Source organism: Piliocolobus tephrosceles, chromosome 2, assembly GCF_002776525.5.
Source record: "Piliocolobus tephrosceles isolate RC106 chromosome 2, ASM277652v3, whole genome shotgun sequence".
In the NCBI taxonomy this organism is placed as follows: domain Eukaryota; kingdom Metazoa; phylum Chordata; class Mammalia; order Primates; family Cercopithecidae; genus Piliocolobus; species Piliocolobus tephrosceles.
The window spans coordinates 151704823-151720529 of NC_045435.1; the positions used below are offsets into that span (position 1 = coordinate 151704823).

The following is a 15707-nucleotide window of genomic DNA, read 5'->3' on the forward strand; positions in this document are numbered from 1 at the left end:
CCTCCCCAGGTGAGGCTCCTCAAGACCTCCCCAGGTGAGGCTCCTCAAGACCCTCCCCAGGACTTCTCTGTCTTGTGGCCCCCACTGCCTTACTGGTTTCCCCTGGTGGCTCTTCATTCGTAAGTTACTTGCCCATGAATCCTCATCTGGAGGTCTGTACTTGGGGAATCTTGCCTAAAATAGTTCCAAACTTCAATCTTTTGCTTGGGAACTCCACCCCCAGGGGGTAAGGCTCACCCAGGCGAGCCTGGAGGAAAGCCTTGGCTACCTTGCTGGCTGAGGTCGTCCACGAGGATGATCTCCTTCAGAAAGGCCCTGGGCACTGTGTCAAGGATGCTGTGTACAGTCCTCAGGAGGGTGGACCAGGCCTCGTCATGGAAACAGAGGATGACACTGGCTGTGGGCAGGCTGTCCTGAGGGTGCTGCTGCAGACATCTGCAGGGAAGAGAGCCAGAGAGCCATGGGGAAGAGAAGCCCACAAGAAACATTCCACACCCTCTGATTCATTTCCCTTGCCCTGGTTGGGGCTGCTCCCATTATATGGCTCTCCTGTGGGATCTCTTAAAATTCCCATTTAAAGAGAACCTGTTACGCCCCATAGTGGTGCTGTCTACTATCTCCCAATTCTCAGATCTCAAGAGCTCCTTTATCATTTAATCCAAAGTCCCTCTCACTGCAATTGAGAAGCATTGCCATCGTTCTCAGCAGATGACTGTCCTCATCTGTAAAATGGGAATGAATGACAATATTATCAACCTCACAGAGCTGTGGCGAGGCTTAGATAGGATGACGCACATAGTTAAGTGTCCAGTAATCTCTAACTGTCATCCATTCAAGGGCAGGGACACCACTTTCTTTATTTTTATGTTCCTACAATCTAGCACAGCACCTGGCATACAATTTTTAAATGTTAGCACTTACTATTTTTTAAAATTTAACTTTAAGTTCCAGTATAGATATGCAGGACTTGCCGGTTTGTTACATAGGTAAATACATGTGCCATAGTGGTTTGCTTACAAAAGGCACTTTTTTTTTTCTTTTTTGAGACGGAGTCTCGCTCTGTCGCCCAGGCTGGAGTGCAGTGGCAGGATCTCGGCTCACTGCAAGCTCCGCCTCCCGGGTTCACGCCATCCCCGAGTAACTCCCCGAGCCTCCCGAGTAGCTGGGACTACAGGCGCCTGCCACCACACCCAGCTAATTTTTTGTATTTTCAGTAGAGACTGGGTTTCACCATGTTAGTCAGGATCGTCTCAATCTGCTGACCTCGCGATCCACCGGCCTTGGTCTCCCAAAGTGCTGGGATTACAGGCCTGAGCCACTGCGCCCCGCCCAAAAGGCACTTTCTTAAGTTTCTGAAGGGCCTCTTTCTGGGTTGCAGCTGCTGCTCAAACCATGTTCCTCCTCAGAGGGACATGTCAATAGGAGCCATCTCAAGGACCCCAAACTTCAGACACCTAAGGGCATCTGTGAGGTGGAACTGCAGGCAGAATGACAACCAGGCTGAGGCTGGCCCTGTCTGAGGGAAACACCTTCCAAGAGGTGTCAGCTCACGCTGCTGGCTAGCCTGGTACCAGCCTAAGAACGGCAGAAAACTCTCAATGCACAGGAAACCTGTGTGTGACTCTCAGGGCAAAATCCTGTGTAGAGAGGGAGAATTGAGTCTAGGTAATGGTAAACAGAATTCCTAAATAATTTTTAAAAACACATAAACATCTCATAAATTAGCTATTTTGTTGGTTTATAAATTTATAAGCTATTTATTTCCATAAATGATTTGAAGCCCCTCACAAAAAACTACACACAATGCAAATACTTAAAATGATGGTAAAATAAAAATAAGGAGGAAAAGTCAGGAGCTGAGGAATATAAGTAAATGTAGAAAGTCAGCATTTGGAGAAAGAACATAAATATATAGGTTATAAGGGCCTAGGTATTTCTAGAATGAATTTAAATTTGACTCTGAGATTCCTGGTAGCCAAAGTAAAATGTTTATTCCGCAACAGAATTATCACCATTAGAGAAGTTACATACAAGGTTTTTTGGGGAAAGCAAAACCCTTTCTAGTAATTTTTTTCTTTCAATTACCACTTTACCACTTTTTATTTTGAAATAGTTTAAGACTGACAAGAAATTGCCAAAATAGTACAGAGAGTCCCTGTGTTCCCTTTACCCAGCTCCCCATCGTGAAAATATCTTACATAACCGTCCACAGTGAGCAAAACCAGGAATCCGACGTGATTCGATACTGTTAACTCAAATATCACATTAATTTTGAAGAGAAGATTTAACACCCATCTAACACTTATTTGAAAGAGAAATTCCTATGAACTTGAGAAAGAAGTCCCTAAATGCATAGCAGCATTCTAAGAACCATCCTTAAAACAAATAAAATAATGAACTTTATATGAACTTTTATAGTTTGAATTCAGGGCTGTTCAAATAACAGGTCCAAAATGGAACCAAAAAAAACCCAAACTATTACTTGGGTTTATGGCCGGGAGACTGGCTATTTGCCAACTGAGATAGGAAAGGAGTCTGGGGACAGAGAGGCCTGGGTTTGGAATTCCTGTGGGGGTAGTTTAATAGTTTACCAAAGTCAGTCCTGTCTGCTCCAAGAACAGAGCACAGCTATGCCTGCCAGCCATGCCTGGCTCCTTTCTCTGTCTCAGTTCATAGACTATGAGAATTGGAAACAACACAAGTGTGTGATATGCACACACATGGGCACATGCGCGCGTGTGTGTGCATCCTTGCAGTAAGATGGTCAAAAGAACTTAGACTTCGGAATCAGATATATTTAGATTTGAATGTTCACTCTGTCGCTTCCTAAGTTTCCTTGGGTAATTCACTCAATATTTATAGGTATCAGTTTCCTCATTTGGAAGGTAAGGGGAACCATAATTACCCTTTAGGCCCATTGAGAGAATCAAAGAATAATAATAGGCACCCAATAGACAGTGACTGTTTTATAGCCATCTTCCAAAAAGACACAAATGTAATTAGTATGAATGTTATATTTATGATCATCTGTGCAAATTATAGCTATCTTTAAACAACTCTTCTACAGTATAGTATGAGACATCTACTGCATCTACTGAACAAGTTTGGGTTTGGGTTTGGGTTTCCCAACAGTTTCCACTTCAGAGCTTTTGGGAGAAATAAGTTTGATAAAGGGCTTAGCACAGTGCCTGGCATGGAGCAGGGTCTCCTTCAATGAAAGAAATTGGTATTTAACCTCTAGCTCTTTAAGATCACACTCCTTGCATATTACTCAAAGTAAGGAGATGTGAGAACTTCCATCTCTGCTAGTTAGATGGTGACTAGGGCACTCAAGTTCCTCTCTTTGATCTCACAGAACATTCTCTGCAGGGTGGCAGTCTCTCCTGGTAACTCAGGCTGTGGACACTGAGGCTCCACGACTTCCTAGCTGCGTAGATGACCCTGGGAAAGTTGCTTAGCTTCTGGGTACTTTGGTTTCCTCAGAATGGTAGCAGTAGGGCCCACTTTTTGGGGTTTGCTGCTGTGGAGATGAAATGATCTTTATAAAACAGCAAGAACAGTGGGTGGCACAGAGTAAGCACCACGTGTTTGCTGCCATTATTAACAGATGTCCCATTACTACAAGAGCGTCTCAGGCTCGTCCAGCCTTGAAAGTGTGTGTTCTTGATTCTTTGGGGGCTCATTCCTGCAGGAGGAGGAAGAAGGAGGTAGAAAACTCAGGAGAGCAAGCATTTAAAAGAGAATTTCATAGACTCCCCTTGCTCCAGGAATTTCTGGGTTTTATGAACATATATAACTTCTGAGAGAGCGAGAAGATGGTGAACTGATGGATGCGCAAGGAGTATGAGTGGGATAAACTTAACAGGCTGCTAAGAGATGTTAAAGGCCAAATGGGTTCTTGAAAGCTATGGGGGATTACAAGGCTATGGGGGATGCCCCCTGCAAGCTGTGGAGGTTTGTCTTCTGGCATCAGCTCAGAAAGAATCCTTCCCCTCTCTCAGGGAAAGAAGCTCACACAGCCTTCAAGACATAAACCGACAGCTGTGGTTTGTTCTGCAACTGCAGAACTACCTGGAGAAACAGACATGATGCCTGAAGCACAATCCGTGGTGCCCCTGCCCATATCCTCTTGGGCCATCTCATTATAATACAGGATGGCCCAACTTCTAATGGCCCTAGGGCTTTCTCTGACTGACCAGTGTGATTTCCCCAGTCAGAGCATCCCTGAAGAGCTGGAAAATTAACCCCTACCCCACTCCAGTGAGCTGTGCTCAGCCAGTGATTGAAAAGAGTTGGTTTATTAAACACCCAGCACCCTCACCCCTAAGGGCAGAGGGTGGGAAGCGCTGAGATGCGCGCCTGTTCCACACTGTCTCCAAGGGTTGAGCTCCAGCTGCCCAGAGGTAGCTGCCTTGAACACATGCCTTTCTCAGGGGCTGCCTTCTAGTCTCTGCTCCACTTTCCTGGGCCCCTACCCGTGCTTCCTGGGATAACCTGCAAAATAAAGCCTTCTTTCAGGATCTTCTCTGGGGGAAATCTAAACTAAGATAGCCCCTAATAGCATGGAGTTTATATTCTGTTAGACGTAACCAAACCATTATTCAACAGCTGTAGTGAGACGTTCTGGAGGTAGGGACATGAAATCAAAGTTGAGACCTGAAGGGTGGGTAGGACCGAGCCCAGAGAGAGAGTACAGGTGAGGAATGGCATGCCTGGCAGGTGTCACAGCCTCTGATAAGGCCCAGAGGTGGGAAGGTCTGGTATGTTCCAGAAACTGAAGGAAAGACATTCATAGCATTGCTGAGCTAACCAATGAGGCAGGGCAGGGCAAAGGCTCTTGAACATCGTAAAGCAAGGCCCCAAGCGACTAGGGACTTATGCAGAGGATCCAGGAAGAAATGTGTGTTTTTATTGTTAAATAATGAGGCTAATTTCTCTGTGCTTCAAGGAAATATCCGGTGAATATTTTACTATCTCGGTTTGTATGTGTCACTCAAGTGTCCAAAACCCCACCCCTGACCTCCTTTGTTCATCCTCTGAGTGGGAGCAGTGGGACAGGAACGACCAAGGGCTTTGGAATCAAATCAACCCGGGTTTAATCCCTAATTAGCCAACACAGGGATGTTGATACCTTTCTCCAGCCCAGGGGTGTGTCCTGGATGAAAAGGGATAATCTTAGCCTAGCAGAGCTGTTCTGCAGGCTAGCTTTTTATTTTCACACTCCAAGATCAGAGGAGTCTGGTGTCTTGTGTTTACACACAGATGCACACCCTCTTTTCATGCAGCCCCAGGATCCCCTGTGAACTTGGAAAAATGCATTTGGATGATGGCTCTGAAGAGAATGAGTCACAGCATTGCACCAGATGGCCTGGCTGTAGTACTGACGCTCTTCCCTCCCTCCCCTTGCCTGGCCAGAGTAGAAAGATTTCTGCCAGGTTTCCTAAAGCTGTTTTGGGGATACTGACTCCCAGTTCCTATCAAATCAGTGGAGGCTCCCACTCGGGTAGGCTTCTGTATCTCAGTCCTGATCCCACTGATGTATCAGCCCGTTTGCTTGTCTGCATCCCCCATTGCACCCCAAGCTTCTTGGGGTTGGGGCTGGATATTGCTTACCTTCTTACTTCTGATAGTTGTTAAATAAATATTTGTTCACTGAAGGAAGGAAGACACTGATCTTGTTCTCAGGAAGTGTGCAAGTTGGTTGTCAAGATTAACAGGGGAGTAATCCCACAGAGCCAAGTTCCTACATTACAAGAAAACCCCAGCTTGCCTGTAATTGGTGGCACTTATCTTGGGAACACCACACCAACGTCTAGGCCAGGCCTAAGGCTGCTGGGCTGGGACGCAGTCTGGAGCTGAGCCGTTGGAGGAATGGATGAAAAAGCTTGCAGACAAGAGAGATGGGAGGAAAGAGCTGGAGTCTGCGGTGGAGGCTGATGCTGCCAGCCTGTCATTCTCCATCAGTGGACAGAGGTCACAAGGTACATGCCATCCCCTTCTCTTTGTGCGGGTTCTCCAAAGTCCCACAGCTTACTTCCGGGGGATTCAGGGGATCCTTGGCTTGCTCTGATCCTGGCCCCTACCTCTGAACCAGAGACAGGCACAGACTGGGAGTCACTGGTCTGAACACTGACCAGAGGCCTATGAAGCATCCTGGAGCCATAGTTCCACCTATACAGGGACAGCCTCCCCGGGCTAGTGGCCAGAGAAACCTGCCAGATCCTCCATCTCGAGAAGTATGAGCTTTAGACATGCAAAAAGTGAGCAATTGACAGCAGGTCATAGAGCAGACAGTCATCCAAAGAAGGGGTGGTAGAAGCCAAGAGGTAGCTCAGTGCCTCTCCGGTGTCCATATGCCCTTGAACCACCCAGGACCTCATTAAATGCAGACTTAGGTCAAGTAGGTCTAGGGTGGGGCCTGAGATTCTGCATTTCTGGTGAGCTCCCAGGTAACGCTGATGCTGTTGGTTCCTGGACCACAGCTAGAGTAGAAGGCAGTGGTTGTTAGTGACAAGACAATAGAAGGTGAGCTGACAGATATACAGACTACTTGGCCAGGTGCTGGGTCCCCTGCTGCTGCAGGATGTCAGGAAGACCAAGTCCCCAGAGGAACTATGGACCGTGGGTCTCCCTCCTGTCCACCTCCTTCAGCCTTGTCTGGACAGTTCCCTGTTCCTTACTTACTTCCTGTGTACACTTGCAGTAACTCCATCACCTTAAGTGACTTGAGCATCTCTGTTCTTAGTCACCTAAAGAGCCCTAAGCAGTGGTCCTTAGCCTGGCTACACATTAGAATCACTTAGAGAGTGAATTCCTATAAATCACATTTACTGGGTCTGGGTTGGAGCCTTGGCATGACGATTCATTGGTTCTAATGTGAGTGGGGCCGTGAACCACTGGCTAATGGCACTCAAACTTTAACACGAATGGAAATCACCTAGGGATCCTGTTAGAATAGAGATTTCATCTAGTAGGTTTAAGTGGGGTCTGAGGGGTCTGCATTTCTGAGGCTGCAGGTCTGAGGACCACACTATGAGTGGCACTGGAGTAAATATCAATTCCCCCCACCCCAGAACAAGGTACAGATTAGCCACGTCTAATCTAACCCCCAAGGCCAGCTGGGTTAGTGCTAAAGTGCAGAGCAAGACCCTACCACACTTGCTACGGTGAGTGCATTTGACCCAAAAAAGGGTGATATGTACTCAGCATTGTCTACACTGCAACCCCACTGAGGGGTAATGGATCCAGAATGGAGGTCTAGAGAAGGTACTGCCTCTGCTGCGGCCACCGTGGACTGGAGGGCTGCAAGCTTGGTGTTTGTGGCATCCCTTCATGACTTACAGGCAGGCCCCATAGGCACCACTCACACTGCCCACACTGGGTTGTCTTCCCTCTCTTGTGGGGGGAATTGAGCTGAGCTCCAGCCCCAGGTCTCAAGCCCAGCCTGTTCCTGTTCTTGTCCCCCATCCCGAAGGGCATGTCTACCCTCTCGGATTTATGGATGCCCTGTCAGCTGCCTCCTTCCTCTTTTGCAGGCCAGGCTATCAGAGCCAACAAGGGGTGTGGGGAGTTATCTTGGGGTGAATCACGGCCTGGCAGGACAGAGGTTTTGCAGGGAACTGAGTGGACCCTGCGTGGATTGCAACACCATCTTCTACTTGACAACAAAGCTGCAGCCAAGGCGATTCTCCCGCCCCCGCCCTTCCCTCTGACCCCATGCCCATTACGGCCTCTGGGGCAGGGAGTGGGGAACAAAGGAGAAGATACCCCTCCCAGCTCTCCCCACTGGCTGTGAAGAGCCACTGACCACCTGGGGCTTTGCAGCCCTGGTTCTCAGCCCAGCTGCATGATAGAACCACCTGGGGAGTTTTAAGCTCTCGATGCCCAGGCCTCACCCCAGACCAACTAAATAGAAATCCTTGGAAGTGGAGCATGAGTATGAATAGTTTTTAGGACTTTCGGGATAATTCCACTGTACCTGCACATTTATGAGGATTTAGCAGCCTCCAGGGCCAGAAAATAACTTTTCAGTCAGAGAAAGGACAGCAATGTGATATCCACAGCTCCATTTTTCTCCATCTCTCCAACTTACTCCTACGCCATTTACTCAAGAATATGATAAGGGCAACTTCTGTTTAGACTTAATACACAAGGAAAATCATCACACGTTGTATCTCATTTTCTCTACAACCTTAGGCAAGGGTGTTATTATTATCCCATTTTACAGTTGAGGAACTGAGGCTCAGAGAGGTTGAGTGACTTGTATAAGGTCACACAGTAACAGGTGGTACCAGGATTCAACCCCAGGTCCACAACTGTTTAATCACAGCTATGGGTACATAAACCAGGGAAACACAGGCGGAACCATAAAGGCAAGTTAAAAGCAGGGAGCACACAGCCAGCTACCACTGAGCTGACATTTCTGTTTGAGACAAAGCCCTGGGGCCATGAGGGAGCCTGTTCCTCTCTGCTGTCTTCTCTATTTTCTGACTCTAGCATTGCTTCCTACGTGGAAACTTCCCAAACTCTACCAGCTCTCCACTCGCTTTCTTTACCTCTAGTTCCCCAGACTGTCCAGCATCAGCTTTAAAAAATTCAGATTACTGGGCTCCAACTCAGAACTCTGGAGCATTGCCAGTGAGGGGGTCTGAACGTCTCTATGTCTTTAACAAGCAATTACGTCTTTAACAAGTGAGGGGGGTTGGGTGTGCACATACGTTTGGGAAGTCGCCGTGTAACTCCTTGCTGTTGAAAAATGTGCTCTGTGGGCCAGCAGTGCTGGTGCCACCTTGGAGTGCCTTTGATAGAAATGGAGCATCTGAGGCTGCCCTCCTGACCTGCTGAATTTGACTGCATTTTAACAGGATGCCTAGATGATTCACACGCACCTTAAAGTCTGAGGAGCACTGCTGTGGCCAGTCTGTTTGGCATAAAGAGCGTGCCTTCGAGCAGAGGTTCTCAAAGTGTCTCTGGATCAGCAGCAGCAGCAGCAGTACCAGGAGTTTGCAGAAATGCAAATGTTGAATCTCACACCCACTGGATCAGAAACTGCAGGACTGGAAGCCAGGAATCTGTATTTTAACAAGCCCTCTAGGTGTTCTGATGCACGCTCAAGTTCGTCCCTAGACGTAGATTATAAAGCACTGGCTCACTCAGCAGCCTCTTTGATCCTAGGAATCCATTGCCCCTGCACTGGGTGCCAGGATGATCAAAGGAGAGCTGGGGCCTGGAAGAACTTTGAAAGCCTTCCATGCTACAGGAGGCTAAATGGGCAGGGCTTGTTCCTCCCGCCCCTTCTTTGACAGCAGCTTTCAAGGGCTGAGTTAATCCCGTTTCTGTTTGTGGTTCCATCATGGGCTCCTCTCTATTTTGCCTGAGTATTCATTCAGTTTTATCCCCACCTCTGCCCTGAGGGCCCTCCCTTTCCCACAGCACAACCATTTCATTGAGTTTGATCTGCTCCTGTAAAGAATGGATTGGTTAGTGTGCATGGATTTACATTTCCCCTAATGATACAGTGCTGTAGGCCGCCTTCTGTGCCTTACTTTTTCACTCAGCAGGGGATTTTTAAGGTCTCCCTTCATTGTTGAATGTACCCAGAGTCTGCTGCTTCTAACTCAGGCTGAGTATCTCATAGGGTGCACCCAGCTCCTCTTGCCCTGTGACGTTGACACCCAGGTGGCTTCCAGCTCCTCCACACCACCAAGGATGCTGTGATAAGCATTTCCCCAAGCGTCTCCCCATGGACCCGTGTGAGTTCTCCCCATTCTAAGAAGAACAAATTTGAAACACTTCCAGCCCATGTAACTTGGAGAGTGGCAGACTTGCAAAGTGTAGCGTGGTGGTTAAGAGGGTGACTTTGGTGTCAGACTCACCCGGTCAGATAACCTGGCACCAGTCTCTCCATCTTTCTGTGCCTCAGTTTCCTCATCCATGAAATGAAACCTACCTTATAGGTTTTCTACGAAGAGTTGAAAACAAAAACCACTTAGCAGAGCCTCTAGCACATAGTAAGTGCTCAGTAAAGGCTCGCTATAATTTTGCCTCTCTTTTCAGAGACTGTCTTTTGACCTCTTTTCCACTGATATTTTTCTTTTTTGCTCTTGCGTCATTGGTAATTATCCTCAAATGCCACCTATTCAGACTGACCTCCAGAAATGACCCTAGAGGTACTCAGAAAAAGGCCTGTGGCCTGGGCAGGGGGGAAAGGACAACAGGCAGAGCTAGTTTGGGCCTTCGGGTGTAGGAACTGAGCCAGAGGGGCTTGTCTGGTCCTGGTGGGAAAGCAGCGTGCAGGGCCCGCATACAGCAGGCGCTTAACATATGGCTGTTTCTCTTATGTGTTGTAGTGTGGCCCAGATTTAAACGGGTAGGAGAAGAGTCCTGTCACCCTGGGGGGAGGGTGGAGATCGTTTGCCTTGCTTTGCAGGAACTCTCTTGTGTACTCAGGCGAGGAATCCAGGGAAGGGAAGGCGCCAGAGCTTGAACCGCAGACTGGAGAGGGGAGTCTGCGGCCAAGGCCTGGGCTGCGCAGGCCGCACGCCCCAGTCGGGGCCAGCAGAGGGCGCTGAGCACCTACGCACAGAGCTGGCGGCCGTTCCGTGAGAACCCTGGCAAGCTGGGGATTGGAGAATCCAATCATCTCCCTTCGCAGGGGTTGAGGAGTTTCCTCCTGACTGCCTGGGACTTTCAGTGCTAAAATCTGGGAAGTCTCAGGCGGCAAGTCAAGACGAATTGGTTACTCTGGCTGGAAGAAGCAACCACTGAAGTGTTGCACACACACATAAACACACAAGTGCACATCAAACACACACAACACACAATGTACCCAGACTTGCACCACGCACCTCACAGTGCACATCACACACTCATGAACATCACACTACATGCATAACACACACAACATGCTTGCACACATACACACGTATCACTCACACCACACACATTTATAACACACAAAGAATACATACACACACGTACCACAAAAACATGTGAAACAAACACTACACCACACACAGGCACAGTACATGCACAGTACTGCACATCACAGCACAGGCACAAGATACACAATACCCACGAATTACACCCATGCACACTACACACACAGCACATAAAAATTACGTGCACAGCACACACACCACAAAATTTACCTGCACTTGTGCCACATGCAACATATCCATGCACTTTATACCACATGCATAATAAACACAACACACTTGTACATGTATGCATATACCAGTCACACAATGCATTTATAACACAATGCACCACAGAAGCACATCATACACAAGAAACAGTCACAACACAATACCTGTGCACACATGCACCACATAAACATATGCAAAACAAATAGCAAACTGCAACACACACCCAGATGAACAATGCATGTGACATCACCCAATACAAAATACATATATGAACCATGCACATAATACATGCACATTAACACACATGCACACAAGACAATACAATGCACAATGCATACCTGTGCATATCATACCACATACACAAAGTAACATGCACCAAGTGTATAGGCACCACACAATGCAGTACATGCATGTACTACACATACATGCACGACATCCATTTAATACACATAATGCAGTGCACACACAACACAGAGAATATATACAACACACATGCACGAACACACATATACCATGACCTACAAATACGCATATTCACCCCACATTTGCACTATGCAAACACACCAGTCACGCACACGTATCACTTTGGTAGTCATGGATCCTCTTGTTTCAGGCAATATTTCTCATTGGCAAAAAGAGGACGCTCATTCTTGCTCCAGGCCAATGAAAAATAGTGTCAACAAATTTGAAAACTATGTATTTGTTCATTCAGCAATCACTTCTTTACTGCATGTTGGGCTTTGAGATGTACAATACAAATTCAGTCCTTACTTTCTAAGGGGCTCACAGCATGGCAGGGAAAGCAGGCATTTGACTGATAAATACATCAATGATCATTTGGATTTAGTTGTAGTAACTCCAGGGTGCAGGGAGGGCACAAAACTAGAATGGGGTGGGAATTTCCTGAAAACAGCTTTTAAAGGTAAGGCTTGAAAACAGTGTAGCGGGGTTGAAATGGAAGTAGGGTGAGGTGACTGAGGCACCTAGGGCACACAATTTGAGGAGATGTTCACTCCCGCTGCTGTGTCTGCAGGTGCACACCCTTGAGCGTGAGTGGCTGAGCAGCCAGGCTGAGGGGAACTAGATCAGGGATCTGAGGAATGTGGGGCCCTACCTCCAACTGCTGCTCTGCACAAATGTTTGCTTTCCAGGAAACTCTCCAGGCTCTGGGAGGAGCAGTGGCCCGTAGGAAAAGGGACCTAAATCACCAAACTAAAACTAAGCAGCTGCCTTGCTCCCTGGGTGCTGGTAACCAAGGCTCCCTCCTCAGTGGCCAGCCATGGTGACAGTAAGGGAGCAGGGGGTGTGGAGGATGGGCTAGCATCTCCCTGGGCACAGCTCTGCACATCACCTACACTTCTCAGCTCACCTCCTGGGGCCGGGGCCGCCCTGGCTGGGTAAATTGCAGTCAGCACAGTATTCTGGCTCTCAGGCACTGGGCTTGTTTCCTTAGTCTAGTGACCCAAGGAGGGTGGCATGGAGCGGTGGGTCAGGCGGACTGGAGCTCGCATGCCTGCATTCAAATCCCGACTTTGTTACCTACTAGCAGCGTGACTGCGAAAGCCACTCCGTCTTGTTTTCATACCTATAGAATAAGCATGATGATATTACTAGCACCCATCTTGCAGAGCTGCGAGGACTTTCCAGGACTTTATGAGTTAATACATTAAAAGCTTGTAAAGTAAATCCAGACACATGGGAAGAGCCCCCTAAATGTAAACTGCAATTGTTATTTTGATCCAAACTAAAAGCAAACACTAACAATAGCCCTAAAATCAAAATGGAGTGGAGTCAGGGGGTTAGAACTGGGGAATATCTGCTCTAACCTCCCTTCTGTGTTGTAGAAACAAAGCCATTTGACCTAAAGACAGAAGAACTAGAACCCAGGACGGAGAAGAGAATGAACAAGCAAGAGTCCGCACTTTCTGCTTTCTAGGACCATGGTCCTCACCTGAAGGGCTTGTTCATAGAGATCACTGGACCCCACCCAGGGTTTCTTGTTTGGCAGGTCTGGGATGGGGGCTGAGAATCTGCATTTCTGAGAACCCACCAGTGCCCGGGGGATGCTGACGCTGCTGGCCCAGGTACTGCATCTTGAAAAGCACTTGCTCTAAGGACAGGAGAGGCAGGGTACAGAAAGTTTGCGTCCCCGAGTTTTCTACCACCTGATCATGCCCTGGGATCAGGGAAGGGAAAACAAGGGCCTTACTTACAGCGGGTGCCGCACCTCAGGCAGAGCCCTCTGGAGGGGGATGCGGGCACTGAGTGCCTCCTGGAGGCCATGTGGGTCCAGGCTGAACAGGGTCAGCTCCTCTTCTTCAGACACCTCCCCGTCCTCCTCCTCGGCCCCCCAGTCCCTCTTTGGGGCTTCCTCACCCTGCCTCCTGCTCGGCTGCTTGATGAGGCGGTAGCTGCCACCTCTCCTGCCCTGGCTCTGGTTCCTTCTGGCCCGGGGTAAGGCCACGGCCACCAGCAGCTGATCCTCCCGCAGTGAGATAAAGGGTGGCAGGCCCTCCAGAGGGCTGTACTCTTCGCCCTCATCCTCAGCCTCCAGTACCCAATCCTGGGATTCCCCAAAGTCCAGGCGGTACCTGGCTTCAGGGCTGTGCTTGCTGGCTTGGGCTGTGACAGTCTGGTGCAGGGCGTGCGGGGGAGGGTGCAACATCGCCACCATCATCAGGACGCATCCCAGCGTGAGGAGCAGCAGGAGGAATTGGAGTCTGCATGGTCTGTGCCTGTATCGCTTCCTTAGGAGCATGTTGCTGGAACTTGCCAAATGCAACAGGTCATGTTCAAGTTCGCTTTCTCCCGCTCCAGGCTCCTTCAAGCTTGCAGCAGAACCTGGGTTGCTCGTTCCACCTGGAAGTTTTTCTGCCAGTCACTTAACCTGCTCCTGACATTTGCCAACAGCATGTGTAAGACCTGCTTCTACTTACAATCAGAAAACCACAGGACCCAAGTTCCACCCCAAGTCCTTTCTGAGTGGATTTCCTTAATTGCCTTCTGAAAGCCCATTCACAGGGACTTCAAATTGAATTCCTTTCCTCCCTTTACCCCGGTTTTCTCCTTGGGAAAAAAATAATGATTCCATTCTGCTCAGGTGTTTCTTTCCCCCTTTGCATAAATAGGTTGCTATGAGGTGTCTGGGATGAGCTGGTGGGTTCTCAGTCAAGCAGGGCTGACAGCCGTCCCTCTTTGGACACTTCCAGTCAGGTCAGATCAACAGATGTAAAGCCGGCAGGCAGTGCCTGGTTTCCTTTCACACATAGCTCCACTCAGCCGAGATCCCTCTGCCAGACACAACCCAGAGCCAAGCGTGCGCCTCACTCCTGGTCCTAATGCCCTCACTGTTCCCAGGCTTTGCACAACTCGGCGTCACTGCTAGAGCCAAATCAAAACAGGAATATCCCAAGAGTTCAGAAGGAAAGAATAATACCCTCTGATTCAGAAAGGCTGTGTGTGTGGCATAGATGCAAGGAGTTGCAGCTGTTTGTCTGTACCTCAGCCTCCCACAGGGGATCAGCCAAACTAGGTTGGACTCTCCTTCCCTTCCTGGGGACCACTGTCCTTGTCCTCCTGAAAATGAGGGAGCTAAGGGAGATGATTTTGCAAGTCCCTCCTGCTCCCGCAAGAGCAGCTGAAGGCCTGTTCTGCCCTGGGCACTGAGGGGGACACTGGAAGAGGAGTGAATTGCTTCTTCCATCATAAAGCTTCCTTCATTTAACCAACACGTAATTAATGAACACACGCTATGTGCCAAAACTGTTCTGGGAACTGGAAGTAGAGCAATGAATAACACAGACAAAAATGTGTGTCTCATGGAGCTTGCATTCTAGTGAGAGATACAGCTAAAACTATCCACTGGGTCAGATGGTGATGAGGATGAAGGCAAAAAAGCAGAGCAGGCATGGGGCTGGGGAGCATGGGCTGGGCTTGGAAATGGACATTGAGTGGTGGAGAAAGGTTTCATGGAAGAGTTATCATTTGTGTAAAGAAGAGGGCTGCACAGCTATCTGAGGTTGAGCGTTCGAGGCAGATAGAATGATAAATGTGAAGGTTCTAGGGCAAGAGTATGCCGGCATGTCTGAGGAACAGCAAAAGATCAGCATGGCTGAAGCAAAGAGAGCAAGGTGGAGCCTGATGGGAAGTGGAATAAGAGAGGCAACGGGGCGGGGGGCAGGAGGACCATGCAGGACACCCCCTGGTTGCACCCCCTGGAAGGAACTTTGGCTTTTCCTCTGAGTGACAGGGGAGCCCTTAGAGGCGAGACACAATCTGACTGGGGTTTTAACTGGATCATTCTGGCTGCTGGGTTGAAACTAATCAGTGGGGGGCAAAGAGCAGGAGCAGGGAGACCAACCAAGAGGTTCTTGGCTTGCACTAAGTGGCATCAGTGGTGACAGGGGTCAGCTTGTGGATATACTTTAAGGAAGAACATATAGGATTTGCTGATGAATTAATGACTAATGTGAGAGGAAGAGAAGAGTCAAGGATGAGTTCAAATTTTTGGTCTGAGTAGTTGGAAGAATAGAGATGCCATTAACCAAGAGGGGGAAGGAG

The 15707-nt window shown here is 48.6% G+C and overlaps 1 protein-coding gene across 1 annotated transcript in view; it reads right to left on the bottom strand.

Annotated features, from left to right (window-relative positions):
* The window catches only part of GALNT15 (polypeptide N-acetylgalactosaminyltransferase 15), a 48078-nt gene extending 33670 nt beyond the window's left edge, over positions 1-14408 (bottom strand). Inside the window, exons 1-2 of the mRNA XM_023207360.1 lie at positions 13361-14408; positions 269-435 (exon numbers count right to left, since the gene is read on the bottom strand). Of these exons, the coding sequence (XP_023063128.1) occupies positions 269-435; positions 13361-13905 (712 nt within the window). The 5' untranslated portion in view covers positions 13906-14408. The remainder of the gene's footprint in view (positions 1-268; positions 436-13360) is intronic.
* Between the last annotated feature and the right edge of the window lie 1299 nt (positions 14409-15707).